General features: G+C 43.5%; 1 protein-coding gene across 2 annotated transcripts in view; it reads right to left on the minus strand.

Annotated features, from left to right (window-relative positions):
- Positions 1 to 17,552, minus strand: part of ple (tyrosine hydroxylase ple) — a 245,422-nt gene that overhangs the window by 6,368 nt on the left and 221,502 nt on the right. For both annotated transcript variants that reach the window (XM_090383463.1, XM_090383464.1), the window contains exon 12: positions 3,196 to 3,329. In XM_090383463.1, coding sequence (XP_090239589.1) covers positions 3,196 to 3,329 — 134 coding nt within the window. The remainder of the gene's footprint in view (positions 1 to 3,195; positions 3,330 to 17,552) is intronic.

Raw genomic sequence — 17,552 nt, forward strand, 5'->3', positions numbered from 1 at the left:
ATCCGATATTTAGTCAAAGTATTGGATGCACTCCATATTGTCTTTTAAAGGGAGAGTTTTTAATAATTATACTTCTTCAGAATATCATAGCTCAAATTCCTTTAATTAGTTACATGAATCTAAATATCTTTAGAACAGTGAATAATTCTCAGGAGTTTGATTCGTATATAAAATTTCAGATAAGACGTTTTAAATAACGAAATGCTGCCTTACATTTCTTACCATCCCCGTCCTCCGTTAACAAGCCAAACCCCACCATTTTAAATTTCTGCATTCGACCCCGCAACAGATTTTTGAATCAATACTGTAAATAATGTGGATCCATTTTTACCATAGAATGAGTTTTTTTTTTAAATCAGTGAAATCACTTTTCAGTGTAATTAGACTTGGAAATTTAGTGTTTTTAATCTTTTTAAATTTGATATTACTGTGACGCTTTGTATAATTCATTTAGTTATTTAAAATACTTTCTACGTAAGATTGTGTGGCGACTCCGTAGCCAGGTGGGAAGGAGCAGCAGTGCATAGCACACGCTTCTTGATTAGACCGGGGTTCGAGCCCGTCACCACCAAATATGGAGGATGCGGAAAGGTCAGGGAATGACCACCGCATTTCCCGGAGCAATATGGCCTTAGTTGCTAATGCTCCTAAAAACCAAACAACAACAACAACGTAAGATTGTATATTTATAAAAGAAGTGTTGTGGAGGTTTTACCCTGTTTTGCATGTGTGGGTGTTTTTTTTTTTTTTTTAAAGGAATAAATAAATTATTCAGGAAAATTTTTCAAAATCACTTTATGAATGAGGAAACTTGGATAATTTGTTACTACTTGTTGGATAGCAGACTTTTTTTTTTTTTAATACTAGGAATTGACCGCTTTGTCAGATTCTCCTGAACGTGCCATACAGTACGTAGTTAAATACCGAGGGACTGCGCGCACGCGCTTTCCCTCTCCATTTAGTGAGAGAATTTGGTAAACAGTGCGATAATTGATACCGAACTTACCAGTGATACTGCTCCAGCTGGAGTGTTCACACACACAGCAGGATACTGAGGATGGTTCTGATACTGAGAATGCTCCTGAGGCCGAAGGCAAAGAACTATGCTGTGATTTCTTTGTTTGTGACCGCCCTGTTGGGCTGCACAGTTCAACGGTGATATATCAGAACGTACGTGGGTCAGACTGTGTCACGGACGAGGTATAGCACCGTGCAGCTTGCGGGGTTTTTATAGTGATATTTTGGGTTGTGTCAGTCATCTTCGTAATAATTCTATGAAAAGATTTGGTGAAACTCAAGCAGCTGCTCATGAAATATTTGCTGCTTTTGATCGAGTTTGGCATAAAGGTCTTTTAAACAGGCCCCCGGCTTATGGATTGCTTACTGTATGTATATATATTATTTTATTTTATTATTATTTTTTTTTTACAACCTGGTTTGAACAAAGATAACTTAGTTAATTTCAATCCTTCTAAAACTCAGTCCTGTCTTATATCTCCCAAAACAAGAATTTTACTGTTACCATGCTTATCTTCGATGACACTTAGATTTCTAGACAAGAACACCTCTTTAGTAGTAGAGAGTAGTGGGTGCCTCCGTAGCCAGGTGGGAAGGAGCAGCAGTGCGTAGCACACGCTTCTTGATTAGACCGGGGTTCGAGCCCGTCACCACCAAATACGGAGGATGCGGAAAGGTCAGGGAATGATAACCGCATATTCTCGGAGCAATATGGCCTTAGTTGCTAATGCTCCTAAAAACCAAAACAACAACTTTAGTAGAGATTATCCTGACTTTTCTCTCTCTGCAGCATAAGTACATCAAACACGTCGCTTCTTCTGCGTCTACAAACTGGGTTTTCTTTTTTCGTTCATTTTTCACACATCTCGGGTGGGCGCCCCCTAAAACCTGCTTTTAGATTCCAAAAGAGGGCAATGAATTAATTAATGACCCATCTCTGTCTCGTAGACATTCTGTTTCTGATGCATGCCTTTTCTATAGATACTTCCATGGGGGGCACTGTTCTTCTGAACTGGCATCTCTGATTTCCACACTGTCTTCCAAACCAGTTCGAAAACGTGCCGCAACCAGTCAACATCCACTTACTGTCCAACTTCAAACTTACAGAATCAACTTTCTTCTTCCTCGTTTAACCCTTAAGCTTTTGTTTTCTGGAACAACTTTCCTTCTCAGGTATTTCCTGAAAACTGTAATCTACAAAAAATTAAAGCGTGTGTACCCTGTACTCACGAAAGGTGTTTTATGTGAAAACATCCTTGACTTGGAAGAGGTTAGATAAATCCATTTGTAGAATAGTATGACGTCACAATCATACTTCCTTAGTATGATTGCAACAATACAAATATTTGACCACAGCATTTGCATTTCCGTTACATTCCATTGTTAGGTGCCGCTAAAGATGTTTTCACTTCAAAAATAAATCAAATTGATACCTTAACAATGCAATTAACTGCTCAATTTGTAAAATAGGGTCCGTTTTTAAGAACGTTAGCATCATCCCCTGGCATTTACCGCCGTGAAGGGAATTTGTTACTTACCACTTTATTTTTGTAGGATAATTAAAGATTTATTTATATGAATAATGCGCCTATTGCCTTCACCACGCCTGCTGCTAGTATGTAACAACTCAACTCTCAGGACGGATTTTCATGACGGGAAAAACAGATGTGGGAAGGATGATGACGATACCACTATTACACGCGGTTTTTTTTTTTTTTTTTTTTTTGCCCTGGTCCAACAGCATCGACAGTTGGTCCAGGATAAAAAAAAAATGACTTCTCTCCGCAGTTTGGTTTGTCGCCTTACCGTCCACACGGCATAGCAAGAAAAGCGATTTAACGAAAAGCAATTCCCCCCCCCCCCATTCGTTAATAGTCCAATGCGCGAACAGCTCAATAGATTCGCAGTTTCCGTAAGAGTGCCACCCTTCAAACGGTACCCAACAATCATTTTTTTTTTTTTTTTTTTTTAAGTTCGTCATATCACGACCTTTGCACGTCGATTAAATACTTCAATGTCACGAGCCTGCAGTACCCAATTTACCACTTCTCACCGCGACATGTATGCCACCAGGCGGAGAGGAATCACTGATTGCTGAAACACGGGGATGGCCATAATGTTTTGACTGGATAGTGTATTTTTATTAAACTTGATATTATTGGTTTGTTATTGCTTTACCTGAATTTTTCTTTGGCATCATCGAAACTTTCGGCTACATAATACACATCCTGGTATTCCTGATCTTGATATGGTTGTACAGATGTCTTTTCAGGGTCAAATTCGCGCAATTCTGGTTTGTCCGATAGTGCATGCTTGAGAGAGAAATAAGATTCCATGAATAAATCACATTAATTTGTTTGTAATACAAGTTTTCCTCCTACTTTCTTTATTTTTAAAAGTTATTCATTAAAATACAAATAACATAGATGACTCCAATTAAAATATATATTACATTAAAGCATGCCGATAGTACATCCGCACTTGCGTTATTGGAAACTACACCAATACAAACTATTAGGGAAATCACTGAACGTTCTACCGTATCGATGGCCGCAGTGACAGCACGCATTCGCCAACTTACTTTATTGTTATTATCATCATCTTTATTTTCTCCTAAGAGACACCCGCTTACGGCTGTTGACCAGAGGGTGCACATACAAATATTCAAATATTAGTTGTACATATAATTATCCACATACACCGATGAGCCAAAACATTATGACCAGCGAGTCGTTATGCAAATCTAAGCAACTGCAAGTGAACGACGGTGCTTATGAGGGTCGGGACACGGTATAAAAAACACCTGATACTGAGCTCCGTCAATTAGTGCTACTCTTGTTCTTCAGATGGGAAAGGCAGCAGCCTTAAGCGAGTTTGACAAAGGCCAAATTGTAATGGCCGGACAACTGGCTCAGAGCATATCCGAAACGTCACGGCTGGTGGGGTGCTCACGGTCAGCCGTGGCTAGTACCGATGGAAAGTGGTCAGAGGAGGGAAGACCCACGAACCGCTGGCGAGGTGTTGGACGACCACGGCTCATCGATGCTCGAGGTGAGCGAAGGCTCTCTCCAGGATAGTACGTGGCAACAGAAGGGCGACTGTGGCGCAACTAGCCAGTAATTGGAATGCTGGTGATAGGAATAATGTGTCACAACGCACATTACATCGAACCCTGCTGAAAATTGGGCTGCGTGGCGCAGGCCGCTCACAGTGCCCATGCTAACCACGGTTCACCGGCGACAGCGCCTACAATAGGCAAGCGAGCATCGAAATCAGACCTTGAGTGATTGGAAGAAAGTCGTCTGGTCCGATGAATCACGTTTCCGTTGCGCCATGTGGACGGCCGGGTACGTGTGCGTCGTTTCCCTGGGGAAATGGTGGCGCCTGGATGCAGCGTGTGACGAAAACAAACCGGTGGCGGCGGTGTGATACTTTGGACGATCTTCTGTTGGGATGCCCTGGATCCAGTTATCCATGTGCCGGGAACTCTAACGTCTACCACCTAGCAAACATCATTGCTGACCAGGTACACCCTTTCATGGCATCGGTCTTTCCCTCTGGCAGTGCTGTTTTTCAGCAGGATAATGCGCCATGCCACACCGCCCGGAGTGTTCGAGACTAGTTCGCAGAACATGAGGAAGACTTCCAGGTATTACCCTGGCCTCGAAATTCCGTAGACATCAATCCCATCGAGCATCTGTGGTTTGTGTTGGAACAGCAACTCCGATCTGTGGCGTCTCAACCACGGACCTTACAGGAGTTAAAGGATCTGCTGGTTACATGTTGGTACTTGACACCACAAGACATATTTAGAAATCTGGTAGTTTCTATTTCTTGCCAGATATGAACTGTTTTGGCTGCATGTGGAGGACCAACATCATATTAGGTAGGTGGGCATAATGTTTTGGCTCATGCTGTATAATTTATATACATCATTGTCTGTCTTATCATATTATACATATCATTGTCTTATTTTACATTCAATAATTTGTAATTTTACAGGAAATAAAAGAACATTTAAGAATGTTCACATCTACACGAATATTTGCAGAGAGATAACGAAAGATAAGAGTATAAAATATTTAAGAGCGAAGGCCTCATGCTACGACGTAGAATGACTACCATATAGGTTAGTGCAAAAGCATCATTTTAACGTAGCCATCTACCAAAGTAGTTAAATTAATTAAATTGACATCGTTTTGGTTATTGTGAAGGCCTTCACAACGAGTTGCCATGATCTTGTACTACCTCGAATAAGTAACCTTCACCAGTGGAGAAGGCTACTGTTACTTATTCTCAGCAAATACCACCAACCAGATGGCACCGTTTCAAAGCTTGTTGGCTTCTCATCGGTGGGTGAGCAGGTACCCTGGTGTTGCAGTAGTGACAACCCAGTTATGAAGTATAGCTTCACAATATGAGAGATGCCTGTGGTGCGCAGTAACATAGACTATAAAATATTTAAGGGCAAAATTAATTAATTAATTTAACTACTTTGGTAGATGGCTATGTTAAAATGATGCTTTTGCACTAACCTATATGTTAGTCATTCTACCTCGTATAATGAGGCCTTTGCCCTTAAAGATTTTATAGTCTATATCACTGCACGCTATCAGGCACCTCTCATATTGTGAAGTTATACTTCATAACTGGGTTGTCACTATTGCAACACCAGGGTACCTGCCCACCCACCGAGGAGAAGCCAAAACGGTGCCGTCTGGGTGGTGGTATCCGCTGAGAATAAGTAACAGTATTCTTCTCCACTGGTGAAGTGTTACTCATTCGAGGTAGTACAGTACCACAGCAACTCGTTGTGAAAGCATTCACAACATGAGATATAACAGATATTTATTTAAAGTATACCCAGTAAAATAAAATAAAATATTTCCAGAAGCTTTCGGAACTCGTGTCCCTTTCTCAACTGACAGAATTTTTGAATACATTACAAGCAAAGTGTGGCACGTTACTCATTCGTCATTGTTGTAGCACGGACGTGTGCTGCCTTGCGCCAGTGATCATCCATCAATAAAACGGTTGTCTCCAGGATTGGATGTATACGCATGCCTTTCTGGCGATTTAATGCCTTAGGGTTGTTCATTATGTTTAGTGACTCTAGCCATAGGCGGTGGCGAAAGTGTCGCGCGTGGTCCACTATCTCAAAGTCGCGCTTGGGGTCAAGATCGTGGTTGGTAGCCCAAAAATGTTCTGCAAGCGCGGACTGGTCAGTTTCGGCAAGCCGGATTGCTCTGTCGTGTTCCGTGAGGCGATCCTGGAGACGTCTCGATGTCTCACCTACGTAGCAACTGTTACAGGCCCTACAGGTGATACGGTACACTACATTGCTGCGTAAGACAGGTGTGACAGGGGTCTTCACACTGGAGACAAGTGAACGTAGGTTCCTACCTGGTAATTGTACACATTTGATGTTGTAACTTCTCAGGATCTTCGAGATACGTCCTGACACTCCTGGATAGTACGGAATGTAGGCGGATGATATGCCGACTTGCTTCGGAGGTCTTGGGTTGGAAGTAAGTTCTTGTGCCTGTAACAAGCATCTGTTTAGTACATGGGATGGATAACCGCATCTGGTTAAGTCCGCCTTCACACGGGAGATCTCGTTACGTCTAATTGTGTCGGTGCTGGAATGGCTCCAGGCCCTGGAGAACAGGGTGCGGGCAGTGCTATTGAGATGGCTTGGAGCGTGGCCGGACCCGTAGTTGGTGAATTGACCGCACCACATGGGTTTGCGGTATACTGAGGTCTCTAGATGTGGGCCTACGCGATGCACTAGCACGTCCAGAAACGGGAGCGAACCGTCCACCTCTGATTCTACGGTAAACTTGATGAAATTGGATAGAGAGTTGAGGTATTCTAGTAGTACCGTTTCAGAACCACGTGGTATTATGGTAAAAATATCGTCGACATATCTACACCACGTTGTAATAGGTGTAGGTGGGTTCTGGTGTATCTGCTTCTCCAGATCTTCCATGGCGATGTTAGCTACTACGGAACTGACAGGGGCACCCATAGCAGTGCCATGTACTTGTTTGTAGAGTGAGTCTTCAAAGGTGAAGATGCTGCTAGAGAGGCATAGGTTGAGGGCGGTACAGATGTCATCAGTGGATAGTGACGTCCTGGATTGGAGGCTTAAGTCGCTCTCAAGGAGCCTTCTGGCGCAGTGCACGGCCTGTTGGACGGGAATCGAGGTGAATAAAGAAACCACGTCAAATGATGCCATGACAGAGTTATCAGGGATTGAAATGTCCTTAATGGTGTTAATGAATTCACTGCTGTTTTTAACGGTGTGAGATGTATTACCTATAAGAGGCGAGAGGAGGCTCGCGATGTGTTTGGACAGTTCATACGTTGGGGCACTGCAGCAAGACACTATAGGTCTGAGAGGAATACCCGGTTTATGGATCTTTGGTAATCCGTAGAATTGTGGTAGTTGGCAGCCAGTAGCACGCAGAAGATGGTGAGTCGCGGTCGGGATCTTCTTATCTTTAAGCCATGCGTGGACAAGTTTATTAACATTTGCTTCCAGACGTTTCAAGACTTTAACGGGAGGATCAGGTAGAGGTTCATATACGTTAGGATCGAGTAATAGGGCCAAGGCTTTCTCTCGGTAGGCTGATCGGTCCAGCACAACAGTCCGGCGCCCTTTATCCGCAGGAAGTACAACGATGGAGTTGTCTTTTCTTATAGATGACAGGGCGGCACGTTGGCGGTGGTTGAGGTTTGAGCACGTTTTTCGAGTGTTGCGGAGGACTGCGGCAGTCTTGAATCGGATCTCGTTGGCAGTTTCTTCGGGAAGGTTGGTAATACTGGCTTCTATGCCCATAGCGAGCTGTGTGATGGGAGGTTTCGATGGTATAACGGCGAATTTCATACCGTTTGATAAAACACTCAGCTGCTCGTTGGACAGTTGTTTGTTACTTAGATTCAAGACGAAAGAAGTCGTGTCGTCTGAACGAGTGTTCGTCTTTAAGGAGTTAGTTTCTATGCTCAAGTTTATGAACTTGCGCTGTTGGCGTAAACGGTAGGTATCCGAGGTCTGACTAGCCCGATGGCAGATGGTATGTATAAGGTTTGTAAATACAATAGGCGAGACCTTACCTTGTATATGTTGTAACAGTCTGGACTTGTTGTAGTCAGCGTTCCTGATTTCACGGTGGAGATGGGATATCCATAAATTTAACGTGCGCAGGCTGAAGTTAAAGCAGGCACGATCCATATGAGAGTTGTGGAACGGGGCTTTGTATCGGAACCCTTTAGGTATAATTCGATTGCTTTTGCATCTGTGGGCGAAGCGTAAATGTTGCCTGTAGCGAGCTATTGAGAGGAAGCACTTTTGCAACTGTGCACAATCGTTGTAGGTATTATGGCCATAAAGTGATCGAATAGTGACAAATGGGCCTGGAGTACTGGGGTCCATAGTTTAACAGATATTTATTTAAAGTATACCCAGTAAAATAAAATAAAATAAAATATTTCCAGAAGCTTTCGGAACTCGTGTCCCTTTCTCAACTGACAGAATTTTTGAATACATTACAAGCAAAGTGTGGCACGTTACTCATTCGTCATTGTTGTAGCACGGACGTGTGCTGCCTTGCGCCAGTGATCATCCATCAATAAAACGGTTGTCTCCAGGATTGGATGTATACGCATGCCTTTCTGGCGATTTAATGCCTTAGGGTTGTTCATTATGTTTAGTGACTCTAGCCATAGGCGGTGGCGAAAGTGTCGCGCGTGGTCCACTATCTCAAGGTCGCGCTTGGGGTCAAGATCGTGGTTGGTAGCCCAAAAATGTTCTGCAAGCGCGGACTGGTCAGTTTCGGCAAGCCGGATTGCTCTGTCGTGTTCCGTGAGGCGATCCTGGAGACGTCTCGATGTCTCACCTACGTAGCAACTGTTACAGGCCCTACAGGTGATACGGTACACTACATTGCTGCGTAAGACAGGTGTGACAGGGGTCTTCACACTGGAGACAAGTGAACGTAGGTTCCTACCTGGTAATTGTACACATTTGATGTTGTAACTTCTCAGGATCTTCGAGATACGTCCTGACACTCCTGGATATTTTACTGGGTATACTTTAAATAAATATCTGTTAAACTATGGACCCCAGTACTCCAGGCCCATTTGTCACTATTCGATCACTTTATGGCCATAATACCTACAACGATTGTGCACAGTTGCAAAAGTGCTTCCTCGCTACAGGCAACATTTACGCTTCGCCCACAGATGCAAAAGCAATCGAATTATACCTAAAGGGTTCCGATACAAAGCCCCGTTCCACAACTCTCATATGGATCGTGCCTGCTTTAACTTCAGCCTGCGCACGTTAAATTTATGGATATCCCATCTCCACCGTGAAATCAGGAACGCTGACTACAACAAGTCCAGACTGTTACAACATATACAAGGTAAGGTCTCGCCTATTGTATTTACAAACCTTATACATACCATCTGCCATCGGGCTAGTCAGACCTCGGATACCTACCGTTTACGCCAACAGCGCAAGTTCATAAACTTGAGCATAGAAACTAACTCCTTAAAGACGAACACTCGTTCAGACGACACGACTTCTTTCGTCTTGAATCTAAGTAACAAACAACTGTCCAACGAGCAGCTGAGTGTTTTATCAAACGGTATGAAATTCGCCGTTATACCATCGAAACCTCCCATCACACAGCTCGCTATGGGCATAGAAGCCAGTATTACCAACCTTCCCGAAGAAACTGCCAACGAGATCCGATTCAAGACTGCCGCAGTCCTCCGCAACACTCGAAAAACGTGCTCAAACCTCAACCACCGCCAACGTGCCGCCCTGTCATCTATAAGAAAAGACAACTCCATCGTTGTACTTCCTGCGGATAAAGGGCGCCGGACTGTTGTGCTGGACCGATCAGCCTACCGAGAGAAAGCCTTGGCCCTATTACTCGATCCTAACGTATATGAACCTCTACCTGATCCTCCCGTTAAAGTCTTGAAACGTCTGGAAGCAAATGTTAATAAACTTGTCCACGCATGGCTTAAAGATAAGAAGATCCCGACCGCGACTCACCATCTTCTGCGTGCTACTGGCTGCCAACTACCACAATTCTACGGATTACCAAAGATCCATAAACCGGGTATTCCTCTCAGACCTATAGTGTCTTGCTGCAGTGCCCCAACGTATGAACTGTCCAAACACATCGCGAGCCTCCTCTCGCCTCTTATAGGTAATACATCTCACACCGTTAAAAACAGCAGTGAATTCATTAACACCATTAAGGACATTTCAATCCCTGATAACTCTGTCATGGCATCATTTGACGTGGTTTCTTTATTCACCTCGATTCCCGTCCAACAGGCCGTGCACTGCGCCAGAAGGCTCCTTGAGAGCGACTTAAGCCTCCAATCCAGGACGTCACTATCCACTGATGACATCTGTACCGCCCTCAACCTATGCCTCTCTAGCAGCATCTTCACCTTTGAAGACTCACTCTACAAACAAGTACATGGCACTGCTATGGGTGCCCCTGTCAGTTCCGTAGTAGCTAACATCGCCATGGAAGATCTGGAGAAGCAGATACACCAGAACCCACCTACACCTATTACAACGTGGTGTAGATATGTCGACGATATTTTTACCATAATACCACGTGGTTCTGAAACGGTACTACTAGAATACCTCAACTCTCTATCCAATTTCATCAAGTTTACCGTAGAATCAGAGGTGGACGGTTCGCTCCCGTTTCTGGACGTGCTAGTGCATCGCGTAGGCCCACATCTAGAGACCTCAGTATACCGCAAACCCATGTGGTGCGGTCAATTCACCAACTACGGGTCCGGCCACGCTCCAAGCCATCTCAATAGCACTGCCCGCACCCTGTTCTCCAGGGCCTGGAGCCATTCCAGCACCGACACAATTAGACGTAACGAGATCTCCCGTGTGAAGGCGGACTTAACCAGATGCGGTTATCCATCCCATGTACTAAACAGATGCTTGTTACAGGCACAAGAACTTACTTCCAACCCAAGACCTCCGAAGCAAGTCGGCATATCATCCGCCTACATTCCGTACTATCCAGGAGTGTCAGGACGTATCTCGAAGATCCTGAGAAGTTACAACATCAAATGTGTACAATTACCAGGTAGGAACCTACGTTCACTTGTCTCCAGTGTGAAGACCCCTGTCACACCTGTCTTACGCAGCAATGTAGTGTACCGTATCACCTGTAGGGCCTGTAACAGTTGCTACGTAGGTGAGACATCGAGACGTCTCCAGGATCGCCTCACGGAACACGACAGAGCAATCCGGCTTGCCGAAACTGACCAGTCCGCGCTTGCAGAACATTTTTGGGCTACCAACCACGATCTTGACCCCAAGCGCGACTTTGAGATAGTGGACCACGCGCGACACTTTCGCCACCGCCTATGGCTAGAGTCACTAAACATAATGAACAACCCTAAGGCATTAAATCGCCAGAAAGGCATGCGTATACATCCAATCCTGGAGACAACCGTTTTATTGATGGATGATCACTGGCGCAAGGCAGCACACGTCCGTGCTACAACAATGACGAATGAGTAACGTGCCACACTTTGCTTGTAATGTATTCAAAAATTCTGTCAGTTGAGAAAGGGACACGAGTTCCGAAAGCTTCTGGAAATATTTTATTTTATTTTATTTTACTGGGTATACTTTAAATAAATATCTGTTAAACTATGGACCCCAGTACTCCAGGCCCATTTGTCACTATGAGATATAACTAAAACGATGCCAATTTAATTAACTAATTTAACTACTTTGGTAGATAGCTCCGTTAAAATGATGCTTTTGCACTAACCTGTATGTTAGACATAACAGAAATACCAGTTCTAAACTAAAACAGTATGATGAGTTTTATTTTGCCATTCAGTTTTTCTTCCTGACTTTAGTTCACTCTTCATTTTCTTCATTCTGTTTCCATCTGTGGACTTTACTTGCTCGCAGCATTTATGAGTGGAGAAAAACATTCTGAAACACTTCCGTCGTGTACACCTTCTCTGTGCAAAGTCTTTCTGGGTCTACTTGGAGATCGTTGTACATCTTAATGGTGGCGCAGCTTTCGGTGAGTCGAGTCTCCCAGTCAGCAGTTTCGCAAGCGTGAAAATGTTCTTTGTGACGATCATGTGGATCCACAGTGTGACATCCAATTTGGCATATAAATTAGCCCTTGAGATGGTAAATTGCTGCGTACTGATCCTGTTTTTCCATCTCAGCATCCAGTACTCTAAACCCAAGAAAGCCTTGATGGTATTGTCCTGCGCAAAAGACCAAATCTGAGATGCATATAGAGGGATAGGGATGATGCATCTTAAAATGTATCATCCCTCTCACTGTGGTATTAAAAGTTAGGTTTTCGTCCCATTTTAGACCAAGATCAACCTGTGTCTGAACTTCTTTGACCTCGCTGCCATTCACGCGTATTGATATGTGGTTCTTTATTACCTTGTTGGTGAAAACCATTTGTGCCGTCTTGTGTTCGTTTAATCGGAGCTCCATGCAATGGAGGTATTCTTGCAACTCGACGATTTTGGAATTTGCTTCATTGTTCAATTGCATGGTTGTCTTTTGATCGCTTGAGGTGATGAAAAATTTCAGGTCATCTGCATAAACGACAAATTGTTTTTGATTGTGGGCCAAGAAAGGATGAGTGCTGTTGCATAGAGGATGCCACTTTCTGGACTCCCCTGTTGACTTGGAAGTTCGTTTTGGAAGTTCCGTTAATGTGTCTCTCCCTCACAGTGCTCGTAATTATTGATAAGACGTGCCCAGTTATATGGAAACATTCTTTTAAGATGATATTAATAGCCGAGATGGAAATACTGTCAAAAGTGGATGCAACGTCCAAGAAGACAATATCTAATTGCTGTCTGAAGTTAATAGCTTGTTGGATTCGAAATAGTCTCCATGAGGTTTGTGATAGTCGATCTTTGTGTGATCATTGAATGAGGGTACTCAGATCTATGCCCAAAACAGTGATAGTTGATGGTATTTAAAATAGATTTCTCAAATATTTTTGAAACGAACATCCAATCGCAATAGGCCTGTAGTCTTTGGCGGATTGCTATTTTTGGGAACAGATTTAACGAAGTACACATTCCATATCCTCGGAAAGTGGTTTTCACTTAAAAGTTTTTTGGAAAATGTGAAGGTACAGATACACTTACGTACAGATACAAATTGCTAAGTTCTTCAACAAATAGTATCCGAGAACATAAATTAAAGCATGCAACCGCTGCATCTTATTCGTAAACTACAGGTGTCAAGGACAACAAACCTGTCAGTTATCTTAGTGAAGCATTTTAAAATAAAATAATAACAGCAAAGTTCTTTATTAATTTAAATCAGATAAAGTAACTATTCCATACATAGGCACAGTACATAGATGACTATAAGAATCCTACAATATATTTAGCATACAAAGGAAATATACAGGTAAATTATATGCACCGCCATTCCTCCACCGTAGTCTGAAGATTACCAGTTACGTTAATTTAACAAAATGATAATCAAGTAAATAAATAAAATCGGTCGGTAAAATAAAACCGTCATTGACACAGCTGCCCTTTACATATAGAAAGAGTCTGAAATTAAATCACGACAGGATTTGTCACACCACCATATATCCGGTCTATGTTGAGCTTGTCAAAGTTCACAATTCGGAAATCTGTGAAGCTGTGTGACCTCTGTTTTGATCACAAAGAAGGGGTACTGCAAGTGTCTTCCTGATACTCTCCGCCGCACCGTGTTCAAATGTTTAATGTGATCTTGCTTGGTCGAGCACAGTTATAGGAATGCCTTTATTTTCAGCACATGGGCTCTGCGGATTGGAGAGCATTCCCAAAATCGGACTAAGTGCAGTTTTGGATGTGGTATTGTGTATTGTTTAGGGCAGCACTGGAGGCTTCCCTCAGCCCCGCAATCTGGAATGTGGTGTAGGTCTAGTGAGACCACCTGTCGTCTCACTTCAGTGTTCAGAATTCGAGGCCACATGAATTCTTAGAGTTGCGGTCTGCCAAATTTCATCGGCGTAAGAGGCACACTACTGACGTAAGTTACGAAGTGTTTCCTGGTCATTTCTTCATTGTGAGTTTTACCCAACTCTATCTGTATACTACAGAACGTCCTTATGGTTTTAGATTATTGAGATTGGATATGTTGCTTGTAGATAAAGCTCGCATCGAAGGCTACTCCTAGCAATTTGACACTATTTGTAGGAGCTGGTATCATTTTTATGCTGAAGCAAAATGCAGGGATAATGTTCTAATGGCAGAAACCATCAGAGTTTGGGTAAAGATAAGATACTTTGATTTAACAGGATTTATTGAGAGACCAAAACTTTTGACATTGACTGAAAGTGGTTATATGTGAGTTTTCACTCGCAGAAATTACAGTATTACAGTCTAGTGATTTAAATGCCTTCATTCTAAGGATATCCATCGGTCATAAATAACCTCTTTTGAAACGCAGCTTGTGCTTGACTCTATTCCTGTGCATCGGTCATAAATAACCTCTTTTGAAACGCAGCTTGTGCTTGACTCTATTCCTGTGCATCGGTCGAGAGAAGTTCGGCAGTAGTAAGTCCTGGTTAGGCTTCCATTCATAAGAGTCAAGTTTTTGTTTAATTTTCTGGGAGTTCCTCCTTGCCTTGGAATATTCGGTATATGAGCCTTCCTTCTGAGAGAGACTTCTTTTGGGAAGTATTAACTCTTCGCTTTTTCTTAAAGTTGCTGGTCAGGAGGTCATTCTACCTCGGTTTCGAGTGGGGGTCTCTAATGACACGTTTTCGATATGGCAGACATGGAAATGAATTACATCCATCTTAACAATCACTAATCACGAGGGAACATTTTGACTCAGCTTAGTCAAAATGTTCCCTCGTCGGTAGCACAGTTGGTATGATCGCCGTCCTCCACACATCGGGTGGACAAGACCTGGGTTCGGATCTCGTCGATGACGAGAGGAATTTCTATGGGCTTTTTTCACGACGTGGCTGAGTTAGCTGGTCTCAGGCGAGTGTAGCATGGTTTTTATCCGGGAAACTCGGTGTTTCATCCAGCAATCAGAAAATCTACCTAAGAACACACGCAATTTACAGACAGTATACACGGAGCAATATGTCGCTGATGCTCCTAAAACCCAATAACAACAACAGTCAAAATGTTCTGATTAAAACAAGGGTATAGTTGAGATTGAGTAATGACCTCGTCGATATTGACGTATTTAGAGTTATATATTTTCCTATTCCTAACAGTGCTTGCAACTTGAATCAGTAAATGGCCGTCTTACGTATTAGCAGTGATTTTATCGCAGAGGATTGTGATCCTACAGGAGGAAGTAAGACCTCGTCCCAGTTTCTTCTATTTGCCAATTTGAGAAGATATTCATCGGAATGAGGACATTAATACGGCCAGTGTCCATCTCAATATGGACACTGGCCGTATTAATGGACTCTTCGACACATGAATTCATGTCTGTAGTCCACAATTTTTTGATTGTGGACTACAGACATGCCGATATATTGCACACTATCCTCAGAAATAGGTATATGGAAGTGGACTGCATACAGCAACCTGCACTCCAGCTCTGTAGACTCTTCGGACTCCTTACGACTAGTCCTGTGTAAACGAATAATTTAATTAGTTAGAGGGAACACATTTCTTTAGCAAATAGTAGCTCCACCATTTCGTTTCCCAGTCCTATTAGCAGCAAGTACACCGATGAGCCAAAACATTATGACCACCTACCTAATATGATGGTGGTCCTCCACGGGCAGCCAAAACAGTTCGTACCCGGCAAGGCATGGACGCTACAAGATTTCTGAATGTGTCTTGTGGTATCTGATACCAACACGTAACCAGCAGATCCTTTAACTCCTCTAAGGTCCGTGGTTGAGACGCCGCAGATCGGAGTTGCTGTTCCAACACAAACCACAGATGCTCGATGGGATTGAGGCCTGGGGATTTAGATGCTAGGGCAACTCCTGGAAGTCTTCCTCATGTTCCGCTAACTAGGATCGAACAATCCGGGTGGTGTGGCAATGGCGAATTATCCTGTTGAAAGACGGCACCGCCAGAGGGGAAGACCGTTGCCATGAAAGGTGTACCTGGTCAGCAATGATATTGAGGTAAGGTATATTGTTGTCATGAGGCACCAGGGGTGTTTCCCCCATCTCCGCGTTGCTTTCTTTGTGGGTGTATCAGTTTGCTGGGAATGCCAGAGATTTTAAAAGTTTGTGGGTATTGTACCTGTGTAATGTCGTGTACCATTGTTCATCTGGTCATTTAGCTGCTGGAGCCCAGCTTTTCCCCACCTTCGCCCCATGGAGGCAGACCAGGAACCCAGTAGACTTAAGTTACTTTGGCAGATCCTGGCGCGTAATTTCCTGATATTTCGGCGGCTAGAACCTAAAAAAAAAAAAAAAAAAAAAACCCTGATATACACATAAGAACATACATATACTGTATATGAACAACTACACAACAGTGATATATATATATACAGGGTGATTCACTACCAGTGCGACAAACTTGCAGGAGGTGTAGGGGGCACAAAGACGAATCGGAATCACATAGCATTGAAGGGTCCGAAATGCCTTCGTCATGCGGTAGAGGTTGAACGGGAGGTCGCGTGAACAGCGATCCCGCTGGAAGTCAGCATTGGCGAACCGTTTCTGTTGAAGAAACCAAGTAGCAAATGTCCTCCAGAGTGGATAATCCGCAGGCTCCAATGATTGGACGCGTTGCAGATGGTATGAACTCATTTGGTTTGTTGACAGTATCCTCCATACAGTGGATTGGGAAATACCCAATCGTTGGCCTATCGCTCGAGTACTCGTACTCGGATTGCCTTCTGCAAGAGGGTGCCTCCGTAGCTAGGTGGGAAGGAGCAGCAGTGCGTAGCAGACGCTTCTTGATTAGACCGGGGTTCGAGCCCGTTACCACCAAATACGGAGGATGCGGAAAGGTCAGGGAATGACCACCGCATATTCCCGGCGCAATATGGCCTTAGTTGCTAATTCCATATTTTTTGCTGAGGCGTAAGTAATTGCTGGAAGAAACATTGTCTTGTAATATAGCGTCAGGGTTCTTTTTTTTGAGTCCCCAATCTTTCCTAGTAACTCTGGCTACCAGTGCAGAATAGCTCCTGATTTTTTTTTTTCTTAAGTACTTAAGGTGCGGCTGGAACGAGAGGTTGTTGTCCAGGATCACGCCTAGGTACTTAAGTTGGTTTACAAATTTAATGATGACATTGTCAATTTTTATTTGCGGCGATCGTCGCAATTGCAGAGTTCCTTTAAGCAGGATTGAGGAAGTCTTTATGGGTAGCAGGGGGGGAAAGTTGACTGGTCGTCTCTTCCCCCTGCCAGGAAGGGGTGTTAAAGGAGAGCCAGGCTAGTGCTTGGCTCAGGCCGCCAGAACGGCTGCCATTCGTCCTTCATTCATATCTTTTATCAATTTTCATGGTTGCGCGGTAGGGCATCTTTGGTGTTGTGCACAAT

The sequence above is a fragment of the Mastigoproctus giganteus genome, chromosome 10 (genome assembly GCF_048544385.1).
Source record: "Mastigoproctus giganteus isolate SK-2022 chromosome 10, ASM4854438v1, whole genome shotgun sequence".
In the NCBI taxonomy this organism is placed as follows: Eukaryota; Metazoa; Arthropoda; class Arachnida; order Uropygi; family Thelyphonidae; genus Mastigoproctus; species Mastigoproctus giganteus.